The 17,526-nt window shown below is 45.8% G+C and overlaps 1 protein-coding gene across 1 annotated transcript in view; it reads right to left on the reverse strand.

Moving 5' to 3' along the window:
- Positions 1–17,526, reverse strand: part of MYO3B (myosin IIIB) — a 351,164-nt gene that overhangs the window by 106,055 nt on the left and 227,583 nt on the right. Inside the window, exons 27-28 of the mRNA XM_036319661.1 lie at positions 16,761–16,923; positions 15,430–15,510 (exon numbers count right to left, since the gene is read on the reverse strand). Coding sequence (XP_036175554.1) covers positions 15,430–15,510; positions 16,761–16,923 — 244 coding nt within the window. The remainder of the gene's footprint in view (positions 1–15,429; positions 15,511–16,760; positions 16,924–17,526) is intronic.

Consider the following 17,526-nt stretch of genomic DNA (forward strand, 5'->3'; position numbering starts at 1 on the left):
CCCTTTCACTCACTCTAAAAATCAATGGGAAAATATCCATTGAGGATTAACTACAACAACAAAGAAGTCCATGTGAAGACACAGAGGGACACAGGGAGAATGCATGGGACAAAGGAAGCTGAGAGTGGAGTGATGGGCCTACAAGCCGAGGCATGCCAAAGATTGCAGGGAACCCCAGAAGCTAGGAGAGAGGCATGGAAAGAATTCTCTGAGTCTCCAGCAGAAACCCACCTTGCTGACACCTTGATTTTGGAATTCCAGCCTCTTAAACTGTGAAAGAATACATTTCTGTTGTTTGAAACTAAAGAGTTTGGGGAAATTTGTTAATATAGCCATAGAGAACTAATATGAGGAGGAGAAGCTGACAGATATTAAGGACTGAAATAGAAAAGAAGAAAAAGATCAGGTATGTGCATTCAGCTTGATTTGGTAGAGGGAGTGGGCGGAGGGGGAGAAGAATTAGGACCAGGAGCTAGGGAAATAGCCATTATTTTTATTAACAAACACATATGTATGGATTATTAGGCCCCATGCTTTTTCCTAAGTCCTTTACAAAAATTAACTTGTCCAATCCTCATAGTAACTCTGAAAGGTAGAGACCACTATTATTCCCATTTCAGAGCTGAGGAAGTAGAGGCACAGGGAGGTTCGATGACTTGCCCAGTTCACACAGCTAAAGAGTGGCAGTGCTAGGGTTCAAACTCAAGCCCTAAAATCTAAAGTCCTAAATACCACACGGTACAGCCCCACTTATTCAAACATTTAAAAATCATTAACTCCTACTCTCTTATTTTTTCCTTTATAAATGCAAGTAAAAAAATCAGACTTTCTTTCACTTGCCTGGGCTGCTGCAGGAGGAGGCCCTGCCCAGCCTGGCCTGGCATGCGATGACCCACCAGAGGACAGGCCCAGCACTGTTGGCCGCAGGGACCCTGTCTGAGTAGATTTCCTGGTTAGAGATCTAGGCTGGGTAAGCTTTCCTGCCCTCATAATGGAGCTGGCAAAGGGTGCCCACTGTACCTGGCAGAGAAGGCGCATACAGATGAGGCACAAAGGCCCAGCCTTACCCTTCTAACTGCTGCTGGTGGATTGCACAAGGAGCCAGTGTGGTTTCTGGCTGGAGTGACAGCTGGTCAGCAGCCATCTTATCAGAACATAAAGAGGCCAACTTGTGGGAGGTCCAACTGGCAAAAGCAGCATTGCAAAAGCAAAATTTTTCTTAAAGAATAGAATCTCATTGACATATTGCCCCTCTCAACTGCATCATAAATCCTGGCTTCCACACGAAACAAATCTAGTAATTTCAGGCCTACGAGAGCATTTTTCCACTTTGATTCTCCATTACTTAACTCGAGTCGTTATCCCAGCCAAACTTTGAGTTCAAAGACAGTCCTGCCCGGTAATTGCTTTCTCGAACTTGGAAGCTAAGAGGAAGGTTTACCCTTATCCTAGAAATCAGCTTCTTGCCTGACCTGGAACATCTCCATCTGGGGGAATCCCTTTCCCGTCATGCATCTAGGGACTGCTGCTCTCTTCTGACTCCCATCAGTTTAAGGTGGGATTTGTTTCTTATAATTTATGCCCTGCCTGCTTCTAAAACGGATGGGGGAAGCTTCGTAGACCATTGCTCCCTGCGGCTGTGTTAGTTGGCCCTGGCTGAGTCCTCTTTCAAGGCTCAGGCAGGTGTGTTGGTCCTGGTTCCATTTGAGACTCCTTCCACCCCCTCCACCTTTTTAAAGACTTTACTTTTTTAGCCGTTTTAGGTTCACAACAGAAACTTCAGGGAAGGTGCAGAGGTCTTCCATATACCCTCCTTCCCCACATATGCATAACCTCCATCCACCATTATCAACATCTCCCACTGGAGTGGTACATCGGTTACAAATGATGAACTTACATTGACACGTCACAATTACCCAAAGTCCATAACTTACACGAGGGTTAACTCTTGGTGTTGTACATTCTATGGGTCAGCACAAATGCACAAGGGCATGTCTCCATCATGATGTATCATACAGAGTAGTTTCACTGCCCGAAGTCCTCTGTGCTCCACCTATTCATCCTTCCCTCCCTTCTAACCCCTGACAACCACTGATCCTTTTACTATCTCTATAGTTTTGCCTTTTCCAGAATGTCATATAGTTAGAATTACTCAGTCTGTAGCCTTTTCAGATTGGCCGCTTTCACTTAGTAATATGCATGTTAAGGCTCCTTTGGGTCTTTTCATGGCTTGATAGTTCATTTCTTTTTAGCACCGAATAATATTCCATTGTCTGGATCTATCACAATTTATTGATCCATTAACCTACACAAGGACATCTTGATTGCTTCCAAATTTGGGCAATTACAAAGCTGCCTTAAAGGTCTGTGTGCAGGTTTTTGGATGGGTAAAGACCAAGAAGGGCAATTACTGGATCATATAATAAGAGTACATTTAGTTTTCTAAGAAACTACACACTGTCTCCCAAAGTGGCTCGCCGTACCATTTTGCTTTCCCACCAGCAGTGGATGAGAGTTCCTCTTGCTTCACATCTTCACTAGCATTTGCTTTGTCAGTGTCCCCGATGTGGGCCATTCTAATAGGGGTCATATGGTATCTCGTGGTTTTAATTTGCATTACCCTGGTAACGGATAATGTGTTATATCAAACTGTTTCCCTTTGTAGGGAAAAAAAATAATCAATTTTTATGTTGTTTTTATGACTACCCCAAAAGCATCTAGCAGAGTATTCTGCACAGACAGGATGTTCAGAAAATGTTTCAGGGGAAGGACAGCTGATCAGGAGTTGGGCAGTCTGGACTGCAGGGAGGTAAGATCCCTAGCCTCGTTCTCAAGGATACTATGGTAAATATAGAAATAAGGTGAGTGAAAAGGCTTTGAATAATAAGTGTAAATTGCTCATACAGCTCTGGTTTCTTATAAAGCAAAGTTATCTCATTTTCTATAAGTTTTTCTGAAAAAGATAAAGATGTGAATGTCTATAGCAGCTTTATTCATAATCAGCAAGGACTGGGAACAAATGTCCTTTAACTGTTATATGGACAAAACTGTGGTACCGCGCCATTCACTGGAATTCTGCTCAGCAATGAAAAAGAATAAACTGATAAATGCAACAACACCAATGAATCTCAAAAGCAATATGTTAAGTGAAAGAAGCCAGATGGAAAAGTCTGCATACTATATGACTCCATTTATATGACATTTTGGAAAAGGCAAAACTATAGGAGCAGAAAACTCATTAGTGGTCACCAGGAGGTGAGGGTGGGGGGAAGAGGGATGAATGACAAAAAAGGGCATGAGGACTTTTCTTGTTCTTGATTGTGGAGGGGGGTTACCTGACTGTATGTGTTCATCCAATTTTATCAAACTGTCTGAGTTTCTCCTCAAACTGGAGAGATGCTGGAAAGCAGGATCCAATTGCTTCTAACCCACCGGGGAGAGTCTGTGGGGAGACCTTGCTGTGGACGAGGGACCCTTCACAGCCATGTGCATCATTGACCATAGCTGGTTTTGACACTAAGCACTTGGCTCAAAGTCTGTGAAATTAGCAGGATCTGGTTGCTTAGACATCTCAACCGTCACAACTTTATTGAGGAGAATGGCTACCAGCTGTCACCTCTGCCTCCGCCTCTGTGCTCGGCAATTCAGACGTCCTGGCCACAGCCAATCAAGCCGTGATCCTGCCATGGCTCCTCGTGTTGGAGTTTGAACTCCCAGCCAAAGGGCTGTCGCTCAGCTCGTATGCTGCCAATCACCCGTCACTGTGGGTTAAACGTGATAGGCACACCGAGGTCTTCCAACTCTTCGGACATCTGAGAGGCGACTTGCTTTCCACACGAGCAGGCAGAAAATCTGGGTGATGTTTAGCTCCTGGATTTTAGAAGTTCTGACTTCGTGGAAGGGGTGAGGAGGGGACTTGCTCATCTACAGGACAGGTTGCAGAAGGGCCTCTAACAAGTGAGTGGAAAATGTGATGTCAGCAGCGTACCACCTAAGTCTTAATAATTTTGTAGTCATTGAAAAATGTATCTACACAAATGAATCAAGTTCTCAGCACAGCTCTTTCCGAAAAACAAAAACAAAACTACCTGAAATCTTTCACATGCCATTATTGCATTTGAATTTTTCCCTGTCAAATAAGCATAAATTAATATTTGGAAAATTCTTTTTATGAAGATTTTATTGCAACTGCATTTGAGACTTGGCAGGTAAAATTTTTTTCTCTGAAAATGAGAGAAATAGTTTCATCTTTGTGAAGTTATAACATCATTATGCTCATCCTACAAGATTGACTTCTTTTTCCCAGTGAAGTACATATTTAGAAAGGGAATGCAGAAAAGGAACTAGCATTTAGTTAATATCTGCCCTGTGTGGGTACTGGGCAGGCGGCTTTGCATATCTCTTCTGCCATCATCTTCAAGATTAGTCCTGAGAATTAGGCCTTAATGAGTCCCATTTTATAGTTGAGAAAACAGGCTTAGAAGTAATTTTCCCTAAACCAGACAAATGGTGGCATAGCCAGGATTTAAAGTCAATTGTTTTGACTGCGAAGTCCATGCTTAGTATGATATGTAAAACTCTTCCCAATGCTTTGACTGGTACCCTATGTCCATGTGCCATATTCCAGATGGAAGCCAATAAAAGAAGATGGTTGACTGAAAAAGCATTGGGTGAAGACTCAGATGAAGACTCTGATAACAATTCTTAAACTCACACAACCCATAAGGGGAAACAAGTTATTTAAATTTCTGTTTCATCTGTTAAAGCAGAAAACAAAATCTGCCTATACACAGGAGACTTTTAAGGTGTGGGGGGAAGGGGAATTTGATCATCTTGCCAGAGCACAGTTAATTTTTTCTGTAAATGTTTCTTTATTATGTGGATAAATAACTAATAAAGGCCATAAAATGTGCACATTTTATGATTTTATATTTTAAAAAACTTGAAAAGTAGAGGCCGCTTGGGTATGTTGTTGACCATAATAATGTTGCCCCACTCAATGTTGAGGTGGTAAAGGTACCATTTCGCACACCACCTCTTTGCAGCCAGGTTTGGAGCTCCGCATGAGGTCTATCATGGAGAAATTTGTTCCAAATTGAAGAATCTCTGGAATTTTAATCTAAGTCCTGGGGGTGCCAGCGCCTTAAGCACATTTCCATGCCATGTCAGTATGACAGGCCTCCGCAGACCTCAAGTCCATGATGGCTTCTCAGCTTCCTCTCTGTGCACCAGATGAACAGTACCCGGGGGTTTCCTTCTAACAGGGGCAATAATTTGATTTCACAGCAAAAGACACTCCTCTGCCTTCCAAGTCATTTCATGGCAAGAATTCTAGTGTGTGCGTCCCACCGGGGTTGGGCAGAGTCCATTTCTTGACAGAACCTTGAAGCCACAGGCCAGGCCTTTGCTCAGCTATAAGCCACTTTCTCTAAGCCATTCACAGACAAGGCATGTTTTCCTGAGGTACTTGTTCCAAGTTCCAAACATTTTCCTCCTCCAATCAGCCACAGCTCTTTAGAGTTAGAGAAACCCAGGCAGTGTGTGAGTGGATGAGCAGGACCCCTTGCATAAGCCTGAAGGAAACCCTGTTTTCTGTTAAAAGTTTAGGAGACAGTGGAGCTAGTTTGCAGTTTACAACTCGTCCCAAGCCCAGGGCACCAGCTAATTCATTTCCTTGGCTGTTTCTTCCTTCTTGCATGGATATGGCCTACCACGCCAGCAAAGGACAGGCAGCTGGCTTCTGCCTGATGACCAGGAAAAGTTTGGAACCTGTCTTCTCTCGCATTTTGAGAAATTAAGCTTTTGCATGAAATGATGAGGAATCTTTCTAAGACAGAGAAATGAAATGAGTGGAGAAACAGTGAGATAGAGGCAGAATGACAAATAGAGACTCAGAAAGAAGTGATAGAGGGCATGACAGAGGGCACACTTGTTTTTCTTCTGTTTGTTCATTGTGGACCTTTTCCCTCATGGTACATTCCCTTGACCTCCCTCTACTGTTTGGTTTGTGATCAACGATCTGCTGATGCACAGCTTCGTCAGAATGAAAAGAATCTACCATGATCATTGAGAAGCATGGGTTACTTCAATGCATATCCTCAGCTATACTTTATAATGATTTCAACTCTTTATTTTGCACTGGCATTTTAGAGACTCTTTTCCAATGAGTGTTGACATAATCTAGAGTGTCTGATTTATGCAAAGTACCCCTTTGAGGGAACGCATGTTTTATAGCCGTCTATATTGGAGATGGAAAATTTAAAGCCTCAGATTAAGTCCCATTGTTCATCATGGTAGCCCCAGCATAAAGTAGGTGCTTAGCAAATAGTAGCTGAATAAGAAAATGAAAGAAATTAATTTTCTAATTTAAAATATAGTTGCTCTGCATACCTCGGGATATTCCTGGAAATGTAGTTCTGGGAAATTGCTGCAACTACCTAGCTAGTCATTGCCAAGCCCCCAATGTGCTAAAGGCACCGGCCTTTAAAGTTAGAAAAGGCTAGAAGGAGGCCTTGCACTGAAAGAGGTTTAAAAGTTCAGGCAGTTTTAAACACTAAAAATCTCATTCTCTCATCCTGCAGGCCAGGCTTCTAGAAGAAGTTAAATAGCCTCTAAGTTGCCATCAGAAATTGTGCCCCAGGGTGCTAGAGCTTGCTTTCTCCCTGGGAACCAGCATTTAAAGCAACTCCTATGGCTGGCGTCACATGAAGCGCCCAGCGGTTCCAGCTGCAGCCAGTTTAAAATGCCTGTTCACAGGCTCCTGAAAGGCGCTCTCAGCCTTGGCAGAGTCGTAGCTGACACTCTGAAAAGCACTTTCCCCCGAAGGGCATCAGAAGGAGAATGGCCATCGTTTTTATAGTGCTATTGTTATCTTCTGAGAACATCTGTGTTGTTGAAAAGGCCCAGTTGGAGAGTAAGTAGAAGTTGATCAGAGGACAGAGAGGAAGAGAAAACAACAGTGTCCACAGCACTGAAGCAATCAATGAACATGTTCTGTAAACCAATGGGCTCCTTCTGCTCCTGGGGTGCTGGTGGTTGGGGGGGGGGGGGGAGGGAGGAAGAACGAAGGAAGAGCCTGCTCCTCCTTCCTCTGAGAAGACACTCTTTGAAATTCTGTTCCCAGCCCCTAGGGCTCCACTGTCACCTCCTCCAGGCATTTCCTCTGAGAGGGGCAGGTCCACCACTTTGCCCTCATTTAAAAAATGAATCTGGAACTAGAAAGGCAGTTTTAAAGCCAGTACTTTGGAAAAGTTAAAGAAGAGACATTGTAGCTCTTTTAAAAATTCCCCACAGGTTGTTTGTTTTGATAGTATTTACTGAGGAATGGATGCATTTTTACCTGAATAAATCTAGTTATATCCACTTTCTGAAACTTGAGTTCATTTTTAAAAGTAGATTAGTAATGGAATAATATATCCATTAATTCTTTTTTTTTTTTTAAATATATTTTATTGATTTTTTACAGAGAGGAAGGGAGAGAGATAGAGAGTTAGAAACATCGATGAGAGAGAAACATCGATCAGCTGCCTCCTGCACACTCCCCACTGGGGCTATGCCCACAACCCAGGTACATGCCCTTGACCGGAATCGAACCTGGGACCTTTCAGTCCGCAGGCCGACGCTCTATCCACTGAGCCAAACTGGTTTCGGCTATATCCATTAATTCTTACTTAAACTATTGTACACTAAAATGTACAATCTTATTTTTCTGATTTAAAGGTGTATACTTTTAATTCTTCGGAGTTTAAAGGAAAACATTTTTCCTATGGTAAAAGCCTGTTATCACCATTAACCAACAATAAAAATACAACATGCCACTTCTCACCAAGATGGCATCCAAAGTTGCTACCCCTCTGGGACCTCTCCCCTCCCCTCTGTGCCCGCCACCCTCATAAGGAGACTGATAAACTATAAAGTATACTTTGGCTTGGGATCCTCAGCTCTCCCTCCCCGAGACCCCCAGCTCTCATAAAGGCCCTCTGTTGCAGCGCAGTGCTATACACATAGGAAATGTATGTGCCTGTGCCTAGGGTATGTTTTCCGCTTGCTTTCTCTTCCAGCATTTGATCACTGGCTGATGAACTGTTTGGGCCCGCAGAGATCTCTAGACCACCGGCTCTTGTATTTGTAAGGCATCTGTTTATTTTGAAAATGTAAATGCGGCCTACCTCAAAGACTGACAGGCAAGAAGTGACCCACTGAGCAAGGGGAGAGGTTGCCAATCTGGAGCCCAGTCCCTCCCTCTATCACACGGAGATCACTGGCTGTCAGAACCACTTCAGCAAGCTCCAGGAATCCGAGCAAAGGGCCCACGGTTAATACAAGCAGCAGTGTGTGTCCCCCTCTCTCATTCTCTCTCTCTCTCTCTCCCTCTCTCTCTCTCTCTCTCTCTCTCTCTCTCTCACACACACACACACACACACACACACACACACACACACACACACATTGGCCAGGCAGATCACTTCTCACCTAATTTAAAGTGATAATGAGATGGTTTACAAAAGAACTCTGAGTCTTTGAAATAGTGGCTCCTACACCAAGGGCTGCCTGGAGGAGGGCCCCATCACAGGGACACTGGCCGCTACAGTGGCAGCCGGGTCCTGGGGATGGATTCCCCAGAAAGCCCAAGAAGGTTAATGCCTGACTTTGATCTCTGTCAGGCATACCAGCAAGAATTAATTTACATTTCAGATGAAAAAGGTTGACAGCATGAAAAGGCATCTTGTTTCTGGTATGTGAATGTGCCGTAATAGATCGGGAATTCTGAAAGGAAGTTCTGAGGAAGCTAAAGGGATAAGCCGTGTGCGGCTGCTTTTATTGGGAAGGAGATGAAAGGAAAACAAATTTCAATATGCTCTGTAGTAACATGTAGGCCAAATGCTTCCTAAATTTCAAGGGCTGCTTTTAAAAGTACATAACATATCTTAGCAACACCATTAACAAAGACTATGTGCCAGAACTTGAAATGCAAACAAGCGTGTTCCACAGAATCAAAATTTCAAATAAAATGGTTTGTTGAAAAAATAATAAATTTGAGAATAACCTTAGAACACACCAGAAAAAGGTGTACTATGACAACATCCCCAGCCACTTCCTGCAGGCTTCAAAAGTAAGAGAATCTGCCCGGCCAGCGTGGCTCAGTGGTTGAGTGTTGACCTATGAACCAGGAGATCACGGTTCAATTCCTAGTCAGGGCGCATGCCCGGGTTGCAGCTTGATCCCCAATGTGGGGCATGCAGGAGGCAGCTGATCAATGATTCTTATCATTGATGTTACTCTCTCTCCCATCCTCTTTGAAATCAATTATATATACATACTAGAGGCCTGGTGCACGAAATTTGTGCACTTGGGGGGTCCCTAAGCCCAGCCTGCACTCTCTCACAGTCTGGGAGCCCTTGGGGGATGTCCGACGGGGAGTGGGCCTAAGCCGTTGAACATCTTTAGTACTGCCACAGAGGCAGGAGAGGTTCCCACCACCACTGCTGCACTCACCAGCCATGAGCCTGGCTTTTGGCTGAGCAGTGCTCCCCCTGTGGGAGCGCACTGACCACCTGCGTTGAGCATCTGCCCCCTGGTGGTCAGTGTGCATCATAGCAACCAGTCGTTCTGCAGTTTGGTCAATTTGCATATCAGCCTTTTATTATATACTAGAGGCCCAGTGCACAAAATTTGTGCAGTGGCGGGGGAGAGGGGCGCTCAAAGCCCGGTCTGAGCCCTCTTGCAGTCCGGGACCACTTGAGAAATGTCCACCTGCCGGTTTTCTTCTGACTACTTTTAAGATGTTCTCTGCCTTTTTTTTTTTTGTAGTTTCCCTGTAATGCACCTAGGTATTAATTTTCTTTCTCCTCGCAGTCCTCACAGTCCAGGACCTGTCAGGGGATATCTGCCTGCTCACAGTCTGGTACTCCTTGGGGGATGTCTGCCTGCCGGCTTAGGATCAGGCCTAAGCCAGCAGTTGGACATCCCTCTTGCAATCTGAGATCCCTTGCTCCTTACCACCCACCTGCTCGCTCCTTACCGCTCGGGTTGCTGTTCCTTAGTGGCAGGCTCCTTACTGCTTGGCTCGCTGCTCCTTAGCGCTGCTGCAGAGGTGGGAGAGGCTCCTGCCACTGCTGCTGTGCTTGCCAGCTGTGAGCCCAACTTCTGGCTGAGCAGCATTCCCGCTGTGGGAGTGCACTGATCACCAGGGGCAGCTCCTGCATTCAGAGTCTGCCCCCTGGTGGTCAGTGCGCATCATAGCAATCAGTTGTTCTGGTCGTTCTGCCCTAACGGTCGCTTAGGCTTCTATTATATAGATGATGGAGATAACTGCTTTTGCCATGTCAGGGGCCTGTTCTACTCGGAAATGTCCTTGTTGCAGGAAGAGGAGCTTGTAATGAGAGGATTACATTTGGGAAGAAAAGAACATGCTCCAGAGTAGAGCAGTTGGAATAATTGTTTCTCCTTTTAGATAAACACAACTGTGCTTCAAATCTGAAGATAAGGAAAACATTCTCAAGTAAAAATAAACTGCCCGTAAAATAGCAAATGTTGTTACTCTGCCCATGAATCATTTCTGCTAACACAACACCAGCACCTCAATTCCTGTTCATGGTGAAAGGCAAAGAGACACCGTCTGCATTTGCTCTCTGGCTGCCACACTCTACTTCCAAGAAGAAGAGTTGAGATTAGTGCCATCCTTGAGTCTCTGTGCCTGTCTGAGCCTCTGCAGGCTACATTCATGGAAAATCCTGAAGCCACTTGATAAGTGGGAACACTGGCTACCAGGTTAAGGAAGGGGGATGTTTGCAAAACCTAAAAAAAAAAAAAAAGGAAAGGAAAGACAGGAAGGAAGGAAGCCCCTTAAAGAAATGTGTTCTCTCTGATTCCACAAAACAAAATTATCCTTCCATGGTACCCCTCCTGCAGGTGCTGCACTGAAGTAATGTAATCATGACTGTGCTGATACCACGGTGACAGAGACTTGACTTTGTATGCAGTGTTCACTTGGCAATAACAGAATGCAAATAGGTGTGGTAGGCAGTTAGCAGACGTGAGCAAAGCAAGGGCAATGGGCCAGGTACAGAAGGTCACCAGGGTGGTAAGCCCTGGGTGGGTATCGAAGGGGCAAAACTGAGAAAACAAGGACCTAACCCCCAGGATGACCTTTCCTCCCTAGCATATGGCTGGTCATGCGGTTTAGACCCCTTGACCTTTCATATCGCTGGTCATGTGGTTTGGATCCTCCCCTGACTTTTCCTCCCTTGGCATATTGCTAGTTCTGAGATAGACCCCCTTGGAGGAGGAACAAGGGGCTGAAGAGTGGCCTCATGTGACTCCCAAGCGGGCCTTTGCACACATAAGAATTAGAAAGTCTTTTCTATCAAAATCATAGTTTAGATACTAGAGGCCCAGTGCACAAAATTCGTGCATGGAGGAGAGGGTTCCCTCAGCCCAGCCTGCACCCTCTCCAATCCAGGACCACTTGGGGGATGTCCAACTGCCGGTTTAGGTCAGGATCGGGCCTAAACCGGCAGTCGGACATCTCTCTCACAATCCGGCACCACTGGCTCCTAACTGCTCACCTGCCTGCCTGCCTGATCACCCCTAACTGCACCCCCTCCCCCACCAGCCTGATCACCCCTAACCGCCTCTGCCTGCCGGCCTGATTGCCCCTAACTGCCCCCCCTGCCAGCCTGGTCACCCCCAACTGCCCCCTCCTGCAGGCCTGGTCCCCCATGCAGCCTACTGTTCAGTTGTTTGGTCATCCCTCACTAACCCCCCTGCCAGCTTGGTTGCCCCATGCAGCCTGCTGTTCAATAGTTTGGTCATCCCTCACTAACTCCTCTGCTGGTCTTGTCGCCCCTCGCAGCCTGCTGTTTGGTCGTTACTGTTACTGTGATAGCATCCCAGACAATAGCATATTCCTCTATTATTAGTATAGATTAACTCCATTTCCTTTTTATAACCTTTAATTTTGTACTCAAATCCACTCAGGCTTCCTTACTGTAGGAGACAAAGATAGTTTTGCACCACTTCCTGGCAGGCATTTGAAACTGCCCCCGCCCTGTTGCTCCACCCTCCTCAGGTTAGACATTCAGGCCAGATTGTGAAACCACACCCTTAAGCCAATCAGGGTATGGCGCAGTGACACGTCAGAGATAAAAAGGAGAATAGGCTTCCCCTTCTTTGTGCTTGCCTGCCATATTGTTGCTGGGGCACTGCACTCTTCTGCAGAAGTTTCAAGCGTCTGTTTTATTCCCATGACATCAGTGAAGAGCATTCCTAACACGCACTACTCCCTAAGCATTAACCTCTAGGGATAACATCTAGGCCTCAGTTGTGTTTCAGCTCCAGGCCCAGAAAAGCAGCAAAAACAGATAAGCGATTCCATGGCTGACATCAGGACCAGCTGCATTGCCCAGTGTGGCTCAGTGGTTGAGTGTCAACCCATGGACCAAGAGGTCACGGTTATATTCCTGGTCAGGGCACATGTCTGGGTTGTGGGCTCAATCCCCAGTGGGATATGTGCAGGAGGCACCCAATGGATGATTCTCTTTCATCATTGATGTTTCTATCTCTCTTTCCCTCTCCCTTCCTCTCTGTGAAATCAATAAAAACGTATTTTAAAAAAAGAAAAACAAGATCAGCTGCATTGACAAATGACCCTCTGCCCTGACACTGGCCAATCAGTAGAGACCATGAACCTGAAACTGTTACCATAAAACACTCGATATTAATGAGGGAAAGGAAGCAAAGGGTATGGGACATGATGCCTGTTTGTTTCACCAGGAAGCTACAGCTTCACAACCCAGGGAATCGCAGCATTGTCCCTCCAAGGGGATTCATACTCCTCCTCCCCCTCTCGGGTACCTGATTGATTGTGTGGGAGAGGGAAGCAGGGGGAGACAAGGACATGCCCGGTAAACTCAAAATGGAGCACGGAGAGGTGCTTGACTCTAGAGGCCTGTTGGTCTAACTAGGAAAGAGATCATTGAACCCATCAGAAGCCCACAAAAACTTGGAAAGTTAATTGGCTAGTTTTAAAAAGTTCCTGGTTAAAACCCCAGGAGAACAAAAAAGCTCTTTCTCTTTCTTGGGACCCACACTTGCCCTGTTGGTTCCTGTTCTCTCCTGCCCAGGAACATGTGACCTGGGGCGTGAGACAGACTGTGTGGGCTCCCAAGGACTAGGAAGCAGAAACTGTGGGCATTGACCTTTGCCTTGGCCCTGCAGAAGCCATGGTTGGATTTTTTCCATGGTGGATGGAGAGAGATGGGATACACCTGCAAAGCTGTGAGTAGTCTATTGGGATCCTCCCTTGAGCCCGCCCACACTTTTCCTCACCCTTTGGCCCAGGAAGTTCTCCTTGTTTCTCTCTCCTAAGCTCCAAGAGGCCTTCTTTTATCTCTGTAACTTGTTTCCTGAGTGCATTTTTTCTATGGGTCACTTCTTCTACCTCTGTGACTTTCTAAATAAACTTTTTCTTATAGTTTGAGTCTTGGCTCTGAATTCTTTCTTAGCCAGAACTCAAGTACTGAGGTTGCTGAACCAAGGTCCAGTCTGACTCCACTGGCCTAACACCTGGTACCATTTTGGCACCAACACAGGGAGCCCTCCAAATATGATCTTCAGAGAGGGAATATTTGATTTATGATCCTACATACTGGATTCAGTGGATCAACAATATATAAGCTCAAAGTTTATATTTTAAAACATATGTTGGGCTTAGGGCCAAGCTGCAAGATCAGGAGTCAGCCCAGTATCCTCTCTTAAGGGGGACCAAGTGTGTATGTGTGTGTGTGTGTGTGTGTGTGTGTGTGTGTGTGTGGTGGGAGGTGGGCAAGTAAGGAACAAATGCACTTTGAATTGTCTTTCTTAAATTGCAACTAGAATCACATCCCTCCTCCTGAGGCTTTGAAGTTGGAGAGCTTAGAAATCCTAGGGCAGTTGTCGGCAAACTCATTAGTCAACAGAGCCAAATATCAACAGTACAACGATTGAAATTTCTTTTGAGAGCCAAATTTTTTAAACTTAAACTATATAGGTAGGTACATTGTTATTAACTTAATTAGGGTACTCCTAAGCTGGCCTTTTGCTAAAAACGTCCTCAATCTGATTGAGGTACGTTCGCTGAGGTCGGCCCCTTCCAACTCTCCCATCCACACTCGTCTTGTATACTTGTTTTGCCCAGGCCGAAAACTGACTTCTGCGCATGGGCCACGAAGTTTCAATCACACTGTACATGCACACCCACGCATGGTATTTTGTGGAAGAGCCACACTCAAGGGGCCAAAGAGCCGCATGTGGCTCACGAGCTGCAGTTTGCCGACAGCTGTCCTAGGGGATGGTGTTAAAAGTTTACACACTTGCATTTAAATGACATCCTTTCCTCCCAAATATTTTGGTTTGGAATGAAGAAGTCTGGCTTCTACAGTGGCCTAAGAGAGTTCTGAGTATTCCTGGAGCCAGGTTCTGGGCAAGGACCCCCTGGAAACAGTTGTGGGCTATTTGATATAAAGATTTGCTTCAGTCATGGTATTATTTGAAACCCTACCCCTCTCCCTACATCTGAGTCCACTGGACTGGCCACATTCTCATTCTGTCTCCCATGTCTTGAGCTCTGGGAGCTACTGGCATGTTGGGGCCTGTTTTTTCCAGTTCCTCAATTAGGCTTGTACAGCTTCAAATGACAGAGGAAACCCAGCCCAATAGCCACTGTGGATACTGCCACTTGCAAAAGAGCAGAGTAACCTGGGAGCCAAGGAGGGGACTGATGAGCCAGGAACCAGAGCTCACAGCGCTCAGGTAGCCATGGCCACGCTGCCACCTCGTGCTCACCCTATGGATCCAGAAGACCACTTTAGGCACATAACGGCCTGGGGGAAGAAAACTCCATCTGCTGGGAAAGTTCCTGAGCTATTCCTGCCTGTGTGATGCCGAGACACAGGTCTGGCATAGTCAGAGAATTCCAAGGTTAGAAGGCACCTTCCTGACCTTTTTAGCCATTGCTCTCATTTCACAGATGAGGGCCATGTGCCTCCAAGAGGGGAGGGATTTGTTCTGTTGGCGGGTATGCAAAGTTAACTCTATGCAAACTGCCTGTGTCCCAGTGCTGGCTCTGCCGCTGACTAGCTGTGTGATCCTGGACATGCTACTTCACTTCTCTGTGCCTTGGTTGCCCCCTCTGTTGAAATAGAGTGAATCTAAGAGTACCTACTCAGAGCATCCTTAGGCAGGTGTAGCACACAGCAAATGCTCACAAGGGTTATTCTCATCATCGCCACACACGGGGTGTGTCAGACACAGCACAAAAAACCCGCCCTCGAATTCTTGACGCCTATGCCAATGCTCCTGAATTATTAACCTCGCAGCTTTCCTAAACTCATATGAACTTAATCACGGAATATTTCCAAGTGGATGCTATGAAAATGATGTTTTAATTACCTGCTTCAATATGAACAGCAGACTCACTCCTTCTGTTGCTTATTTTCTTAAATTTCCTCCGAGCATCATATCCTCTCCAGGCTAAAAATATAAAACCATGTGCTAGGAATGACATTAATTTAAGCACGTGCCAGAGAATTGATATAAGCTGTTTTCCTCCAATCTATTACCCCTCTCCTCCTCCCTCACTGAACAAAATCAGCAGAGATACGTGAGCAGGGATGGGGAAGGGGGGCCTCTCTGTACTCTCAGCTTGACCTCTAAGATGCTTCTGAGGAGGAGTTATTTTCATTCAGGCAGAGTTTCCAGAACATTCTGGATTCCATGTATGCATGACTGGGGACCCCTATCCCAGGTGAGGGGGGTCCCCTGTCCTTCCATCCCATGGAGGAAGCTCTGTCTTCAGGCTTTGGGGGTGGGAAACAGAACCATGTGACCTGCTCCATCTTTGTTATTGGAAGGGAGGTATAAACATGAAAGTTGAAGGAGAGAATAATAAAGAGGAGAATTAAGGGGAATCATTAGCAGCACAACACTGGCATTGGGTGAGGGTAAAGATGCATGGATGCAGAGAAAGAGAAGGGACTCGCCGCCGCTGTGCTGAGTCCTTTAGTCAGAGACCTGGGGCGTTAGGGCGCGCACCAGGAGCACGACTGCCGCTCCTCTGTGCTCCCCCAGACTATCCCAGCTCTCCGTGCTGCCGAGCGAGGTCAGGAAATCCAGAGTGAACACTACGAGAGCACGTTATGAGAGCACGAAGGAGGTGCTCTGCTATGTTCAAGACAGGCTGGGGCTTTCACAACCACTCACCAAGCACACAGGAGTCAAATGCTGTTTGTAACATAAATACACACAGGTATGCAGAGGCACTGACTGGGCTGGGCATATGACAGGGCCCTCGGTTTGCAAGCCCTGTCTGGGCTAGAAAAGCCTTCTGAAGTGGTATTAGAAATTCTGACTCTGAAAACCTGTTAATAGACCTGAAGTATAAATTATGTCAGTCATCCAGGAGCTGGGACACATGTCTGCATGTCTGTGTGATTTGGATTTTAACCTCCGTCCACTTCATACTGCCGCTGTCTTGCCACTTGTCACAGTGTGTTGTGACAGCCTGTTTGGTTGTCTGGAGGTCAGGGAGCATGGCGCTCTTGTTATTGCTATTTCCCCAGCAACTAGCACAGGCCCCGGCCTGTAGGATACACTGGATAAAGATTTGCTGAGGCAAGGAAGGAAGGTAGAAGGGAAGAAAGAGGGGAAGGAGGGGAGGGAGGAAGAAAAGAAACCACTGAGAACCAGTACTTAATGAAATGCCAAGATTCAGGACCATTTACCTGACTGGATGGCAGTGGCCCCCTTCTCTCGCTTCTCTCTGACTCTTTTGTATCTCCTGGCTCCAAGCCACCCCTTGGCATATGCTTGCAGCACAACCACTCTGCCTATGACTTCTCGCAGCAGCAAATTTAACTGCTCAACATGGTAATATTTGAGAAAAACCTGAAATGAGACATTAGTTTTGGCATTATATATGGGCTTCCAAACAGATATTCACTCTATTTCAGCATGTAAATATTAAAATCATTATCTAAATAAAGTTTACAGTGACTTGATTTATGCTAATGTTATGAACTTCTTGGAAGCAAATACAATTCCACTTCTAAGGCTGAGCCAATCTGTGATTATGGATACAAACATATGATGAAGTTGATAGGGCTTTAGGAGATCCCAACTATCCTGCAAGCCTGCCTCATTTCTGCCATGAATTCCCTTTTCTCAGCTCAATCTCTAGTCTCTTTCCCCACAGCCTCTACTGGAGGTGCTACCCATCAGAACTGACCCCAAGCCAACAGAAGTTCCCAGGGACAGGGACCTAGATGACCCACAGGGATCTAATTTCTGCCGAGGAGCAGGAGTGTTGCCAGCAACACTTAGGCTAAGGCTGGCTTTGCATGGCAATTCAGAAGGGGCCATAAAAACCTGGACTCCTGCAGGGATGCGATGTTCTCCCAAGTGAAAAGCTGAACACCATGAGACTGTTCATTAGGGTATTCGATAAATAACACAACAAGAGTCTAATGAAAAATCAACAAAACTATAAAA

Source organism: Myotis myotis, unplaced genomic scaffold, assembly GCF_014108235.1.
Source record: "Myotis myotis isolate mMyoMyo1 unplaced genomic scaffold, mMyoMyo1.p scaffold_m19_p_8, whole genome shotgun sequence".
In the NCBI taxonomy this organism is placed as follows: Eukaryota; Metazoa; Chordata; class Mammalia; order Chiroptera; family Vespertilionidae; genus Myotis; species Myotis myotis.